Source organism: Lutjanus erythropterus, chromosome 8 (assembly GCF_056507025.1).
Source record: "Lutjanus erythropterus isolate fLutEry1 chromosome 8, fLutEry1.hap2, whole genome shotgun sequence".
NCBI classification, from domain to species: Eukaryota; Metazoa; Chordata; class Actinopteri; order Lutjaniformes; family Lutjanidae; genus Lutjanus; species Lutjanus erythropterus.
The window spans coordinates 36,693,278-36,706,339 of record NC_139324.1 but is presented as its reverse complement, the minus strand read 5'-3'; the positions used below and the strand labels follow the sequence as shown (position 1 = coordinate 36,706,339).

The 13,062-nt window shown below is 39.1% G+C and overlaps 1 protein-coding gene across 2 annotated transcripts; it reads right to left on the bottom strand.

Annotated features, from left to right (window-relative positions):
• Positions 1 to 683: 683 nt before the first annotated feature.
• gmppaa (GDP-mannose pyrophosphorylase Aa) lies at positions 684 to 13,009 on the bottom strand. Of its 2 annotated transcripts, XM_084725425.1 has the most exons (13): positions 12,853 to 13,009; positions 11,598 to 11,695; positions 10,483 to 10,586; positions 9,729 to 9,921; positions 9,479 to 9,538; positions 9,256 to 9,386; positions 9,006 to 9,020; positions 6,176 to 6,310; positions 5,760 to 5,857; positions 4,822 to 4,868; positions 4,253 to 4,345; positions 3,398 to 3,566; positions 684 to 1,217 (listed from the first exon to the last, which is right to left on the bottom strand). In XM_084725425.1, exons 1-13 carry the CDS (start codon positions 12,890 to 12,892, stop codon positions 1,117 to 1,119), a joined length of 1,284 nt encoding a protein of 427 aa, XP_084581551.1. In that variant the 5' UTR covers positions 12,893 to 13,009; the 3' UTR covers positions 684 to 1,116. The 2 variants fall into 2 exon arrangements, with proteins under 2 accessions (XP_084581551.1, XP_084581552.1); XM_084725426.1 differs by lacking the exon at positions 9,006 to 9,020 and having other exon boundaries at positions 12,853 to 13,008.
• Between the last annotated feature and the right edge of the window lie 53 nt (positions 13,010 to 13,062).

Genomic DNA, 13,062 nt, shown 5'->3' with positions numbered 1-13,062 from the left:
CATAGAAATGCAAGTTTTACTACTATGGGAGTGAAAAAACCTTTTTGGTCAGATTAATTTTAGGATTGCCTTTCATGTGAGGAGCATGGAGGTTTTAGCCCAGTTGATGAACATCCCACCAAGAGGGTAAAAACACTGTAATGAGGGGCTCTAGACTGGCATGAGGCAGTTTTCTGAAAGCAGTAAGGCACCTGAATCAGTAATGAAAAACACTTACGTATGAAACCTGAAACAACCATGAATAAAAATGTACATTACCTATTTTTTTCCCTTTCATTAGAGGGTAGTTTGTGAAGAGACTTGATTAAAATATATTATGCTGCAGTTCCAGTATCACAATTTACATCGCTCTTTAATAGACGCACTCTTTGCAATAATTGGAACAAAAGTGCTGAAGTGATCATGAGTGCTCGAGGGCTTAATAAGTAAATGTTAATGTGCTGTATCCATAAACCGGAGCAGTTCCTCCAGTGATTGCGAATGCCCGATTAAAGTATCTGCTGTTGCTGCCTGCACGGCCCCCTGCTAGGTTTCACATTTTAAAAAGGCAACATCGCTTGATTGCAAAGTAAATCTCGAGCCTGCTGATTTATTTTGGTGGTAGTCAATTTTTGAGACCAACAATGAAAATGCTTAAAGGTTTTAATCAGAGCTCCGCACAAATTATCACGTCTAAAAATTAGTCAGTAGCCAGTGATTTTTATTCTCCAGTAATTCTTAAAGTTTGTCAAGGATACCCTTGAAACGTCGTCTATAAACTTTTTTTTTTTTTTTTACATCTTATTACATCCAACCAAATACATTACGCTGCTGTCTGCACTAATTTTACAGTTCGGTAAAGTTAATAAAAAACCAATATAAACCCCTGGCATGACAGCACTCCTCAAGGTGAATCAACATGCGTGATTAGCCTCTCCCTAATGCTGCTGACACCCAATGATGCATAGAGGCTCGAGGACAAATATATAAAAATCTATCTTTCAAAACTATTTAATGAATGTCCCATATCTCCATTTTTGACGTCTTATATACAGTAACTCAGCGGCGGTGCTGGCGGGCGTCCGTCTGCATCCTTCATCAGTGACAGTAAGTGGACAGAAGCGTGAGGGAGATTAACTAGAGAATAATTTGGTTTTTGAAGCCGCGGTTGAGGTCTTTGTGCGGGAGGACAATCGAGTTGAGAATAATCACCTCGGAGGGGATGGTCACATTGCAACCTGAGGAGAAAAAGCAGTGCTGTTTAGTGCAGCGCAGAGGACATAAGAAGTTATATTTCAGTTGTAACTCAGATTCCCGGCACTAAGGATGTCATGTATTTTACATTTACTGGCAACTGAGGCAGCGAGATTTAAAAGGTACTAGTGAGGAGCAGTGTTTGTGTCCTATCTGTGATCTTGCTGTTGTTGAGGCTGAATTTTATTTCTGTCTCTAACTGTCTTTAGATAAAATCCAGATGAAGAACCCTGATTTGGTTTGGTTGTCTGAGGGTGATAGGTTGAAGTGGCTCTTTAATAAGATTTTTGTCTCAGCAAGATTCATAAAAAATCCAAAGCAATGACCCTTCTTAAGTCCTCAGTCAGCTGTCTCCTTTCCTGTTTCCTGTCGGCCACTTAGATACGCTACATGCCAGGCTCGCTTACGTTGAAAAGAAAACCAAATTCTGAAGATGGTTAAAGCTACTACAAGGAGTTTTAACTGGTCATGAAACACTCAATTTCTTACTGATGCCTCTATATGATCTGGATAAGATATTGACACCATCTGCGAGAAGACTGCCTATTTCTGTACAGTTTTCCAGACAGGGATCATATTATCCTTAAAATCAGATGAAATTAGCCGGTGTTTACATTTTCCCAGGCAAAGTTACAGTGAGAAGTATGTTAACCACAAAATATTATGCCAGAACCAAAGAAAAATCTACCCCTTCTTCCTTTTTAACGGGCTATTACGGCAGAAACACTGTTTTTCCCCTCAGAGTGATACTCAGGATACTCAGGGTGGTGGACCCTGTGGTACTGGTACTGTGTTGTCCTTACAGGTGAACTCTGGGAAATGCAGTGCTGAAACTTCAGAACAATGAGCACTGAGCACTAGTAGCTAATGTTTATATCTTACATCTGATTTAACATGTGTGTTTACAGGCCCCAAAGCATTAAGCAAAATATTTTTTTGACATGTTCAAACTGGTAACAGAGGAAAAAGAAGTGGTTTTGTTTTGCCAACTGCAAGTATACAAAGAAGAGAAAGTGTTTCCGCCTGGTCATTTTCAAGTTGGACCCACACTGTATTTTGGGAACAATACTAGCATCTTAAAATCTTTTTAACAGAAAAGTTGCATCTCCTACTGACCAGTTCATTTCTGATGCCGCCGTGTTTCTGTCATTCACAGAGAGAATGCGTTTATTATTTATAGAGAGAAATAAGCAATAGTTGTGTTTACATGCACCCTGAATAGTCAGGATAACAGCCCCATCAGAATAAAGAGATGAGACCGATGGATTTTCGATCAGGCTGAGAGGGGTGCTGTAAGCCTTTGATAATGTATTCAAAAGAAAAATAATAACCATACAAACGTTTAATCTGACCGCCTCTCTCTGGTTGGAATAAAAATAATGTTTCTGTGCTTGGGTGTCGGTGAAGTGGAACAAACAAGTTTCTTGGATGGACAGAAACATGGTGGTAAAAAACAGAACAGATCAGTAACAGATAGAAGTTTTCTGTTTAAAACCTTAAAAAATATAAAGACGTTAATATTGTTCCCAGGATACGATGTGGGTCCATCTTGAAAATAACTGGGCAGAGACACTTCTTCCTCTTCTTCCTCTTTTTTCACTCACAAAAAGTTAAATTCTGATTAATGCTTTGGGGCATGTAAACACACATTTTATTTGATTCCTTTATTTAGCTCCCATGTGAACAGTTAAGTTGGCATTTCTAATCAGAATGATTTCAATCACCTTGAAGAAATATTAGCCATGTAAACAGAGCTAATCAGACTGAAAATTCATCCTGATCTGGCTGGATCAGATCAGTCCGACTGATGTGTTTACATGAGGCACTTTTATTCTGATCGGACTATTATTCTTATTATTTCCAGAATATTAGGGTCCATGTAAACGCGATATAATTCAGTAATGCTTCTTGTAGATTTAGTGAACCATGTTGGCTGCTTAATGCTAGAAAATGTTAAGACAAATGGATACAAAATTCAAATACATGCTGTAGACAGCTGCTGGGTCTGATCCCAGCCTGAGGCTTGGAGTAACCAACCAAACTTTGATAAATTTAACCCTCATTCATTTCCCACATTCATCCACACTACTTTTTTTAAACAACACATTTTGATGCTGTATATAATGAGGAATGCAAGTTTCACTCGAGTTAAGAGCACGCTTACCGAGAATGGTGATCGAGGGTGTGAGTTTTCCGTCTCTGAAGAGCGTCTCGCTGTCAATCTTTGCGTAGGGATCGTTGGGGTTTGGGTCACTCGGCGTTCCCTCTACTCTTGCCCACTTGCCAATGGTGCTGTCCCATCCCACAATGCTGTTCAAAACACAGCAGTGGTCCTGCAGGAACAACAGCACGACAGAAAAAATGTTTTTAAATATTCAAGGAGATAACTCTCAGTTATCCAGATATGCTGAAAAACAACAAGCACGGTCAAATCCGACCACTTATAAAATCAGATTAAAAACAGGCTGTGTTTATTTAGAAGTACAGCTCAACTAACAAATTGTCCGGGTAGGCAATATGTAATGAAAATCAATAAGTCACCGGCAATCTAAATTCATTTTGGAGGCTTCCAGTCGCCACTGGAGACATGGGATTAAATTATGTCTGCCTCCAAATCGTTAAAAATGACATCTTTGTGAGAGGCACAGGCAACAATATTTCTGGTGTGACAGAAGAGCTTAAAGATAAATTCTAGAGAAGTCTGTTGAAGTGTGGATAATGTTTTTAATAAAATGTTAAGATGTCACCAGCAGTAAATGGGGAGATAAATTTCCCATCAACTCAGTCAGGGTGAGATCCAGTTTAATTCCAAAGTTGATGGTTATACTGTGAGTGAAGTTGATATTTTAAGCAAAGGCAGCTCTTATTTAACCAAACCTTAAACTTAAATTGAAAATCGCATTATCATTTCATGTCACATCATTAGAACTGCGGTTTCATGGCGAGACACCAAAGCACTGCGCTGGAAGTTGGAAGTCCTGTTTGGGCCGTGATAGGAAACTGCTGAACAGGGGCTCACCTGTAGAGTTGCACCATGGAGGATGATGGACTCTCGGACTCTGACCCCAGCACCGATAGTCACTCCAGTGCCAATCGACACATTGGGACCCAACTAGATGGAGAAATGATACACCTGTATTTTACTTTCCCTCCATTAGCAGCTGCATATATGTCACAAAAGGCTGTTCTGTTAAAGCTACTACAGGCAACTTTCATATTTCTTTGATTTTTAGAGGCACCTGAGGAAAAAAGCGGTAGCGTTTCCACAGTAAAACCCTCAAAATATAGTGTCAAAAATGAAATGATCCAAATAAAAATCTCCTCCTCCTCCTTAGTCTGACTAGCAAACATACTACTCACTGTAACTTTGCTGGGTAAAATATAAACACAGGCTCGTTTCATCTGATTTCAAGGAGAATCTGACCTGGTGGCAACCATCAAAAATAACCATACAGAAATAGCCAATCTTCTCACTGATGGTCTCGTTTAATTACCAGTTTTAAAAAACTCCTTGTAGTAGCTTTAAAGGCACATTTCTTTGTATGTATTTATGTTGTTCAGTGCTACACAGCAGGGAAGGATGCTCACCGTAGCAGTGGGGTCAATGTTGGCTGTAGGATGAATATAGACATTACCTGTGGAAATAACAGCAAGTATCAATAGATATGTTTCCAATATAAGAAAGAAACAAAGCCACTGAAGATTTACAAGTTCTATACAATGATCCTGGAGAATACTCGATTCTGATTGGCTGCAGGGGGTCTAAGCAGTTCCAGTGAAACTCGCTACTTCAGGCTGTGAGAAGTCATTCGTTTCTGAAAATCTTGTTAGTGATTTGGGAACAATGACATGGCTGAATAGGTAGCTAGTCTTGTTGCTAAGATAACGTTAAAGTGGACTAAAAATATCTCCCGTTGTCAAGTCGTATCAAAGGTTCAGTCTATTTACTGGAGTAGTGAACAGCGTGTTAAGTACCTTATGGGATGCTAATGATTGTTCCAGTTATTAGTCCGTACCTCAGGTGTTACTAGGTTATGACTTGAGAAAAACTTTAGATGTTGATTGCAAAACGCATGAAGATATAAATTAATGATTTTAAATTTTTCTTTGGCTGGTGACCATGGTATAAGCAGCACAATGCTCTGCGAGGTGTTGATTATCAGGAATTATTGCACAGCTTTGTTAAATAGTCAATTCTGATTGGTCGGTTATGGCATGTGTAGCAGACCGTTATTATGGATGCAGTTCTGATCCCAGACTCTGGAGCTGCAATAAAATAATTTTTAATCAGTATCTTGTCAAATTATAGATTTTCTTGGTAATTAACAGTGTAATAACTGGGATAATGTACAGTGAGCAGGTCATTAATAATGACCTGCTCACTGTACATTATCCCTTACTTAATGGACAACATGGAGGCCAGAATCATCCAACACTCTGCAGAGGCAACTGTTTCACCACTGGCTTTTGTGCCATCCATTAATTCCTGATAATGAACAACACATCGGGCATTATCCCTTACTTACCACTTATTTTGGGCCCTCCCTCCTTATTTGACGCCAGTCTTTCCGGATGAGTTGTGTGATACTGGTTGAGGTACAGCCGACTGGCATAAATTGCAGAGCTGGAAAAACAAAAAAAAACAACAAAAGCATCAATTTCAATATCAATGCTATAAACATTGTTTCTTTTAGATTAAGGCAGTAATGACTGCTTCTGGTGTTTAAAGCACAAGATTTTAAATGTGCAAAGGTTTGCTTCATAAAGATTACTGTCAAAAAGATTTTTTAAGCTCTGCTGGAAGCCTATATATTTGACAGTCAAATGTCTCTCTGCTCCTCCAACATTTTTACAAGCTACAGGGTTGTCCATGTTGCAGACAGATTTGAAGACAAATTTATGTCCTGTTGAACGTGACAGCGTTTCTGCCATGTGCACTCACCCTGCAGATTTAATCTGGCTCCAGAAGCTGAGGGTTTTATATACGTAGAGTTTGCCCTGTCCTGCCAGGGCAGTGAATATGTCCTGCTCCAGCCTGATGGCCTCTGCTCGGTGCCAGCCGTTGGTTGGCTCCTCTCTGCAAGAGACAGATCATCAGTTTATGGCAGTGAATTACAAACCAGGGCCAGGGGCCTCGTTTATTAAAATGCAATCTTGTGCACGAAGTTAGAATGAAACCCAAGGCAAAGTTGGGATTTAAACAGAAAAACAAACATAAACCGAAGAGGTATGGTGCCGTATTTTTTGAAGAATCGAGTGAAACATTATTAAAAATGAGGCAATTTCCCGAAAGCCGTGGCCTCAAAGTGGATGTACTATATGATAACCTAAATACTAAGCAGATGATGAGACACTGCAGGCAAGGTCTCTCCCTCTACAGCTATGAATACTGACAAGATCTGCAGACTTGTGTTGCAGCTGAGCCCAAACATACTCATTTTAAAGTCTTCCATGACCAATTTTTCCATTCCCCCTGACTACCTAATGAACAATTTAAATATACAGAATGTGTTCTATTATTACTTTCTTGCATTAGGAATTGTGCCAGAGAATAAAAAACTGCACTTTAAGAATTAAGGATGATTACTTTCTCTTTATCCCATTTGTCCTTAAATAGTCTTTGATATTTCTAAAATATCCTGTTTTGTACAAAAACAACCCAGTGGCACCATTACCTCCACGGTCTCTCTCAAAACCAAAGAAAAACATGAGTTTATTGCCCTACAATCCGGCTCCTCGGATAAAATGAGAGCAGTGAGTTAAAATTCATCACTGCTGCTAACTTTGATGGTGTCAGTGCTGGGTTGAAACCAAAGCTGATTACCTAGTAGTGATCCAAAACTTAAGTAGCAGAGTCTATGTGTTCCATATTAATCAGGGTCTCTGGCATAGTGTATTGTGAGAGCCCCAAGATGAAACAGAGTGTTAAATATTGATGAAAAGAATATTTTAAAGGATAGCACCCATAATCGAAGTTTTACCAAAAAGGAGGGGATGTGGTTAGAGGCAAAGTACTCCCCGAGAGATTTTGCAGTATAACCCTCCTCATTTCTATCAAGTAAGTAAGCCTGATGTGTTCAACGATTTTGCTGATTCAGTGCCCCGCTTGATTTAAGTGCTATTGATGTTAGCAGGTGAATTATGCACGCCGTGTTTTGACCTCTTGTAATATATTTCAAGCGTCCTTGGGGTGCCAAATGCTAAGTTTACAACACCACGGTGAACATTTGGAAACACATAAAGTGAAACAAGTGTCAGATCTCCAAAAACGTTAAAGAAAAAAATCTATACATTGATCCCGAGTGTTATTATGGCTTCTGAGAGCGGCCAGGGTGCAGACTGTCCACATGCACATTTAGGCTGTGATCGCACAGGAAGCTTTTATAATATTCGAAAAGAAGACACAGCAGCAGCACTTAACAAACAGAGCAAGAAGTCACACGATACAAGACCATTACATAAGTCTCACTGGCAACTGTGTACCACAACATTTCACCAACAAGCTCTCTAATTAGTCTTTGTTAGCTAACCTTAAAAAGCAACAGAGCCAAATTGGACATGAGGAGGTCAGTAAAGCGCATCCTGCCTTAAAGAAGATGAAGATTGCAAAATGCAGGATGCAGCGTTTGATACTCAGGAGAGCAAACTATAATTGGGTCCGTTTTTGTGGAGACACATTAAACCGACAGAAAAAAGATTTTTTTTTCCCTGTGCATAAGGATATCTAAAGTTTATTTTGCCTTTATTCCTGTGGGACTTAAACAAAGCCGCTTGACATTTGGGAAAATTCCTTTCTGGCTGAGAGTTAGATGAGAAGATTGACACCACTCTCATGTCTGTTCGTTAAAGAGCTTCCCCTGACACAGTTCCACCAATGATTGGCTATTACTACTATGCTCTGATTGGCCGCGAGCACGGGTGTAGATACTGGCTGTCGGGGGAAATTAAGGAGGTTGTATGAGTGAATGGATCAAACACAGGACTCTGACTGGGCTTTGAGTCCTATGTGAAGCTAAATATCACTTTAAAGAATAAACGGTTTATGGCATTGGTTAATATCAATCCAAAACATGTCACAACGTTAGAGAGGCTTTCTGGCAATAAGACCCGCAATAGGACCTGCACCCTCGGCTCAGTATAAGGGAACAGGCCCAGAGGGTTGTCCTGTTTTATGCTTGTCCTTTTCTGATTTGTGCTTTGTTGTTAGATGTGTACCACGTGGTGTTATGTGATGCATTATGGGTATTTAAGATGGGGACTCTGTATAGATGAGTTGCAGTCTGAGAAAGAGCCGATAGCTCGAAACGTCACGCCAATAAATTGTTCAAAGAGGAGCTCCTTTGGTGTGCAGATTTTTTCCTTTTCTTTCATAAGCTAAGCTAACCGCCTGCCGGCTTTAGCTTCATATTTACCAAACAGATACGAGAGCGGCATCCAACTTCTCGAGTAACGCTCGGACACGAAGTGAATGAGCACATTTCCCAAAATGCTGAACTAGTTTAATCTCAAGACATGCAAAGAACACAAAGTTCCCCAATAGTGTCTGTTTCAAGGGCATAAGTTGCCAAAAGACACAACAATAAATAAATAAATAGATAAAATCAAGCTGCTTGCAACAAGGGAGGAGCATAATTTGGCAAAAAACAGGGACAGGCAACATTCACAAAGCACCCTACGCGATCTCAGCCTTACTGTGGGGTTTCTGTCTATAGTTCACACCGTACACTAAGTGCTCTATCACTACACCGTGCAGCTCAAATGTACCAACTTACCCATCGTATGGATATCTGATGATTGTGTGAGGAAACAGAAATCATGGCAGGGAGGATAAAGGAAAGGAAAAAAGACAAATGAAGAGAACCAAAGAAATGGGATAAATGATATTCACATGCATTCTCACACAAACACCGATCCTCATGAGAAAGAGAGAGAGAGAGAGAGAGAGAGAGAGAGAGAGAGAGAGAGAGAGAGAGAGAGAGAGAGAGAGAGAGAGAGACAGAGAGAGAGAGAGCTGCAACTCACAACAACATGTCCTGCTGATTCTTCTGAAAGACGGCGCCGATGTGCTGGAAGATGTCTGGGTTAAACAGGTATATGCCACAGTTTATGATGTCACTCACAAACGTGCTCGGCTTCTCCACGTAATGCAAGACCTGAATAATAACAAAAAAAAAGGAGTCGCGATTTCAAATTGAACTAGTGGCGAGTGACTTTTTAGCGAAATAAGACAGGAAAGGTTTAATACCTCACTTGTTTCCTCGTTTTCGACAATACAGCCGTAATTCATAGACTGCTTTCTGTTTGACTGAAAAGATAAGAATGGCAGTTCGATTTAGGAAACATCAAAGTTTGATGAGAACCAAGATCTTTCAAGATCTTTTTTATATTCAACACACCAAAAGCTAAATCCAATAACTATGTCTATACTATAAACAGGAAGAACAACGTTTTCCAGTTCTAATACAGACTAACAACTGTCAATAATGAAAGCTCACCGTTGTTCCAAGGATAACAAAGCTGTTTGGTTCTCCGTGTTCCTTCTGGAAGCTGAGCATCTCTGCGAGAGGAAACGCTGAACAGACATCAGCATTCAGAACAAAGAAAGCCTCTGGACTGCCGGAGACAATCTGATCTCTGAAGTGATAGATGCCCCCTCCGGTGCCCAGGGCTGCATACTCCTGCAGATACCTGCGGTGCAGAATCAAGAAGAACAGTATTCCTCGGCTGTAGTCATTCAGCAGTGCGGCTGCACCACAGCAGGAAAGGTACCATCATTTCTACAGAAAACATTTACTTAACAAGGGAAGAGAGAATTAGTATAGAAAGTATTTCTGTCAATAATGCATGGGATAAAGATCATTTTTTCAAATCTTATCACAGCTCAGAGTAGGCCTCTAAATAATGATTGTTTTTCAATTAATCAATTAGTTGTTTGGTCTATAAAATGTCAGAAAACGGTGAAAAATGTTTCCCAAAGCCCAAAATGACAGGATGTTGTGGGTTCAGGCCCTTTGCTACATGTCACCCCCCCACCCCCATTTATCACTCATTGGCAAAAAAAAATCAATCAACCCGATTAATCAATTATCAAAATAGCTGCAAATTAATTCCATAACTGATTCATAATAGATTAAATCAGGTGCATCTGAGGGACAAACACCTTTATAATTGCTGTTACTTATTCACTGAATAATGTTCAATTTAGAAAAGAGAGAAATAAGTTCTTCTGCTGTGAAAACTTTTGTTTACCTGACGGAAATTTTGAACTCCTGCTGCGCATTGAAGAGGAATCTGTTCAGTTCTTCATTTGGCTGATAAAAGCCGATGAGCAAAATCTCCTTCATATTGGGCACCTTGAAACACAAAAGATAGCCATTATTGGACTGATTTAATTAAAAGCTATTCTCTGCATCACAAGGCACAGAGGAAACTGGGATGACAAGCTCTTTTCTATTATAACACCCAGACTGATCCAGACTGATTAAGCTTCGAGATTTACGTGATGCTGTGCAGGTAAATGCAAATGTAAAGCACCAGATTTAAATTAAATTAACACCAAAAATATCCACAAAAAACGCCCACATTTTTATTTTGCAAATACAACCTCAAACTTGAACATATTTCTTGTTTAGTTCCTAAAACCACTCTACATTGTTTAGTTTCTGCAAGTTAGATTTTAACAAAGAAACATTTTAATAACCTTTTAAGACCATTGTGAGTGCAACTTCAAACCCAGTTCACATTCATACTGGGGAAAAAAAAGTACAAAGAGTCCCTGAACTTTGTTAGTGCAGAGTGAGTTGGGCTGGGGCCAGACTTTGGTGATGCGCCTATTGTGAATAAAGAACAATACTGGGTGATGGCAGGCGTTTACTGATGGCTTTTTACAGCAGCTTTATGTTTTTCTGACTTCTCCTACAGCTCTTATGCTTTTGTATCCACAGTTCCTAATGTGAGCATTTTCTTACAGAAGGTGCAGCAAATTTATTGTTTTCAACAGGTTTCAATCAAACATGAACGTGCTGCTCTTGAGCCAGATCTTGCTGAACTTGCACTTACCCACATTAGATGAGAGTACTGTTAACAGAAATGGTTTTAACTTATTACTTCTGGAAGGTGCTATTTTTCGTGAGAGGAGACACCATTTTATTCAGAATTTATTGGATGTGCTCCAATAAATTCTGACCAGGCTGCAGTTTGCGCTGTGTTTAAAAGTGCGACTGACGTTAATGCAACTTTAACGCTAGCTTCATGATGCAATCATTTTTTTAAGACCTGCCAAAATTCTGAGGCCTTAAGTTCTTCTTATTAGATTTAGACCTTTTAAGGGCCTGCAGAAACCCTGGTATTGCAGTGACACTCACCTTGGCACATGCTTCAATGTGATGCTGTAGCATGGGTACACCAGCTACTGGAAACAAGGGTTTGGGGACTTCAAATGACAGCGGCCTGAATCTTGTCCCTGAAAATAAATAAATAAATAAATAAAAATGTGAGTACATAAAAATCAGATTATAATGCAGATCACTTTTTCATGTTTCTAATGTGTGTCATAACTGATCAGATGCCTTAACTTATGAGATCACAATGAGTCTCATTCTCTCTTATATAAAAATTTGCCTTTGTATCACAGGCAAGCTCTTTCAGTATTTATAAAAGGAAAATAATGACTTATCTTTTTAATCTGGCTTTTATTTCTACTTGACAGTAATGTTATAAACTTAGTTTTTAAGCTTCAATCATAGGATTTTTGAATTATTTTATCCTTATTGTGTCTCTTTAACTTCATCCCACTGGCCTTTATTTTTTTTTTAATTACTGTTTTACTGTTGTAGTTTTTATTCTTGCAAAAACTTATTTTTGTTTTCATTTTTTCAGCATATTTTGTTTTAATTTTGCTATGTGAAGCAGTATGAAAGGTGCTATAGAAACAGATTTTATTTTAAACACGTTACAAAATATATATAAAACAATAATAATAATAAAATATACAAGTGAAAAACACAATAAAATAAAGAGTAACAAATTAATTTAAATAAAGCTGCCTTGCGTTGCTGTTATAGACAAGCAGGTGGTCAACAAAGCATTGTGGATTTGGTCAGAGATTAAGCACATTAAGATCACTATAATCCCTGTAAAATTTCCTCTTGGTTTACACTGTTGTCATCTTATATTTTTAACTGCATGGTGGACTATATTTATGCCGAACTGTAGAGTGAGCCCTAAAGCCACCATCAAACGTATTAATTAAACGTTTTAAAAAGTTATTTATTCAGTACGTGTGCAATAATCTTAAAATACCATTTTTTAAAGTGGAGTACGTTCACTTGAAAAGAAAGATAATAGGTTTAATGGGTAATTGATAGAGCTAATAGGTAGGGCACAGTCACAGAACTGTACATGGTGTCATTGAGTGCTGTGGTCATGAAAATATTAAGCTTTTAAGCACAAATGTTCTTTTATTCCTGTTTGTAATGTGTCGTCTCATTACGCCACGTCAGTCATATAAACAAGCTCAGCAGGTCTTTACAGAGCTCCTGTTAGCATTAGCAACCTAGCTTCTCTTTGGCAGAGCACGGCTCACTTTGAAAACACGATAAGAGCGATATTTATTCTCACCTTTTTGGGGGCCTCCGATTAAAATAACCGCCTTCAACATCTTGATCGAGAAGCTGTGATTTGTGACAGAGAAGACCTGCCTGAAAACCACCCGGACCTGTTTACTGAGTACTTCCGCATCCACTTCCTAGTTGTGACGTCGACGGTCAGACGGAAAACACAGAGCGACGTTACGTTACTGGAACGGAGTGGAGGAGATTCTGTCACACC

Coding starts and splice junctions, on each gene's coding strand:
- gmppaa (XM_084725425.1), bottom strand. CDS start 12,892: ATGTTGAAGGCGGTTATTTTAATCGGAGGCCCCCAAAAAG. Junction 4,346..4,821: donor ACATTGACCCCACTGCTACG/GTGAGCATCCTT, acceptor TTCTCCATCTAG/TTGGGTCCCAATGTGTCGAT. Junction 3,567..4,252: donor TCCATGGTGCAACTCTACAG/GTGAGCCCCTGT, acceptor TTGTTCCTGCAG/GACCACTGCTGTGTTTTGAA.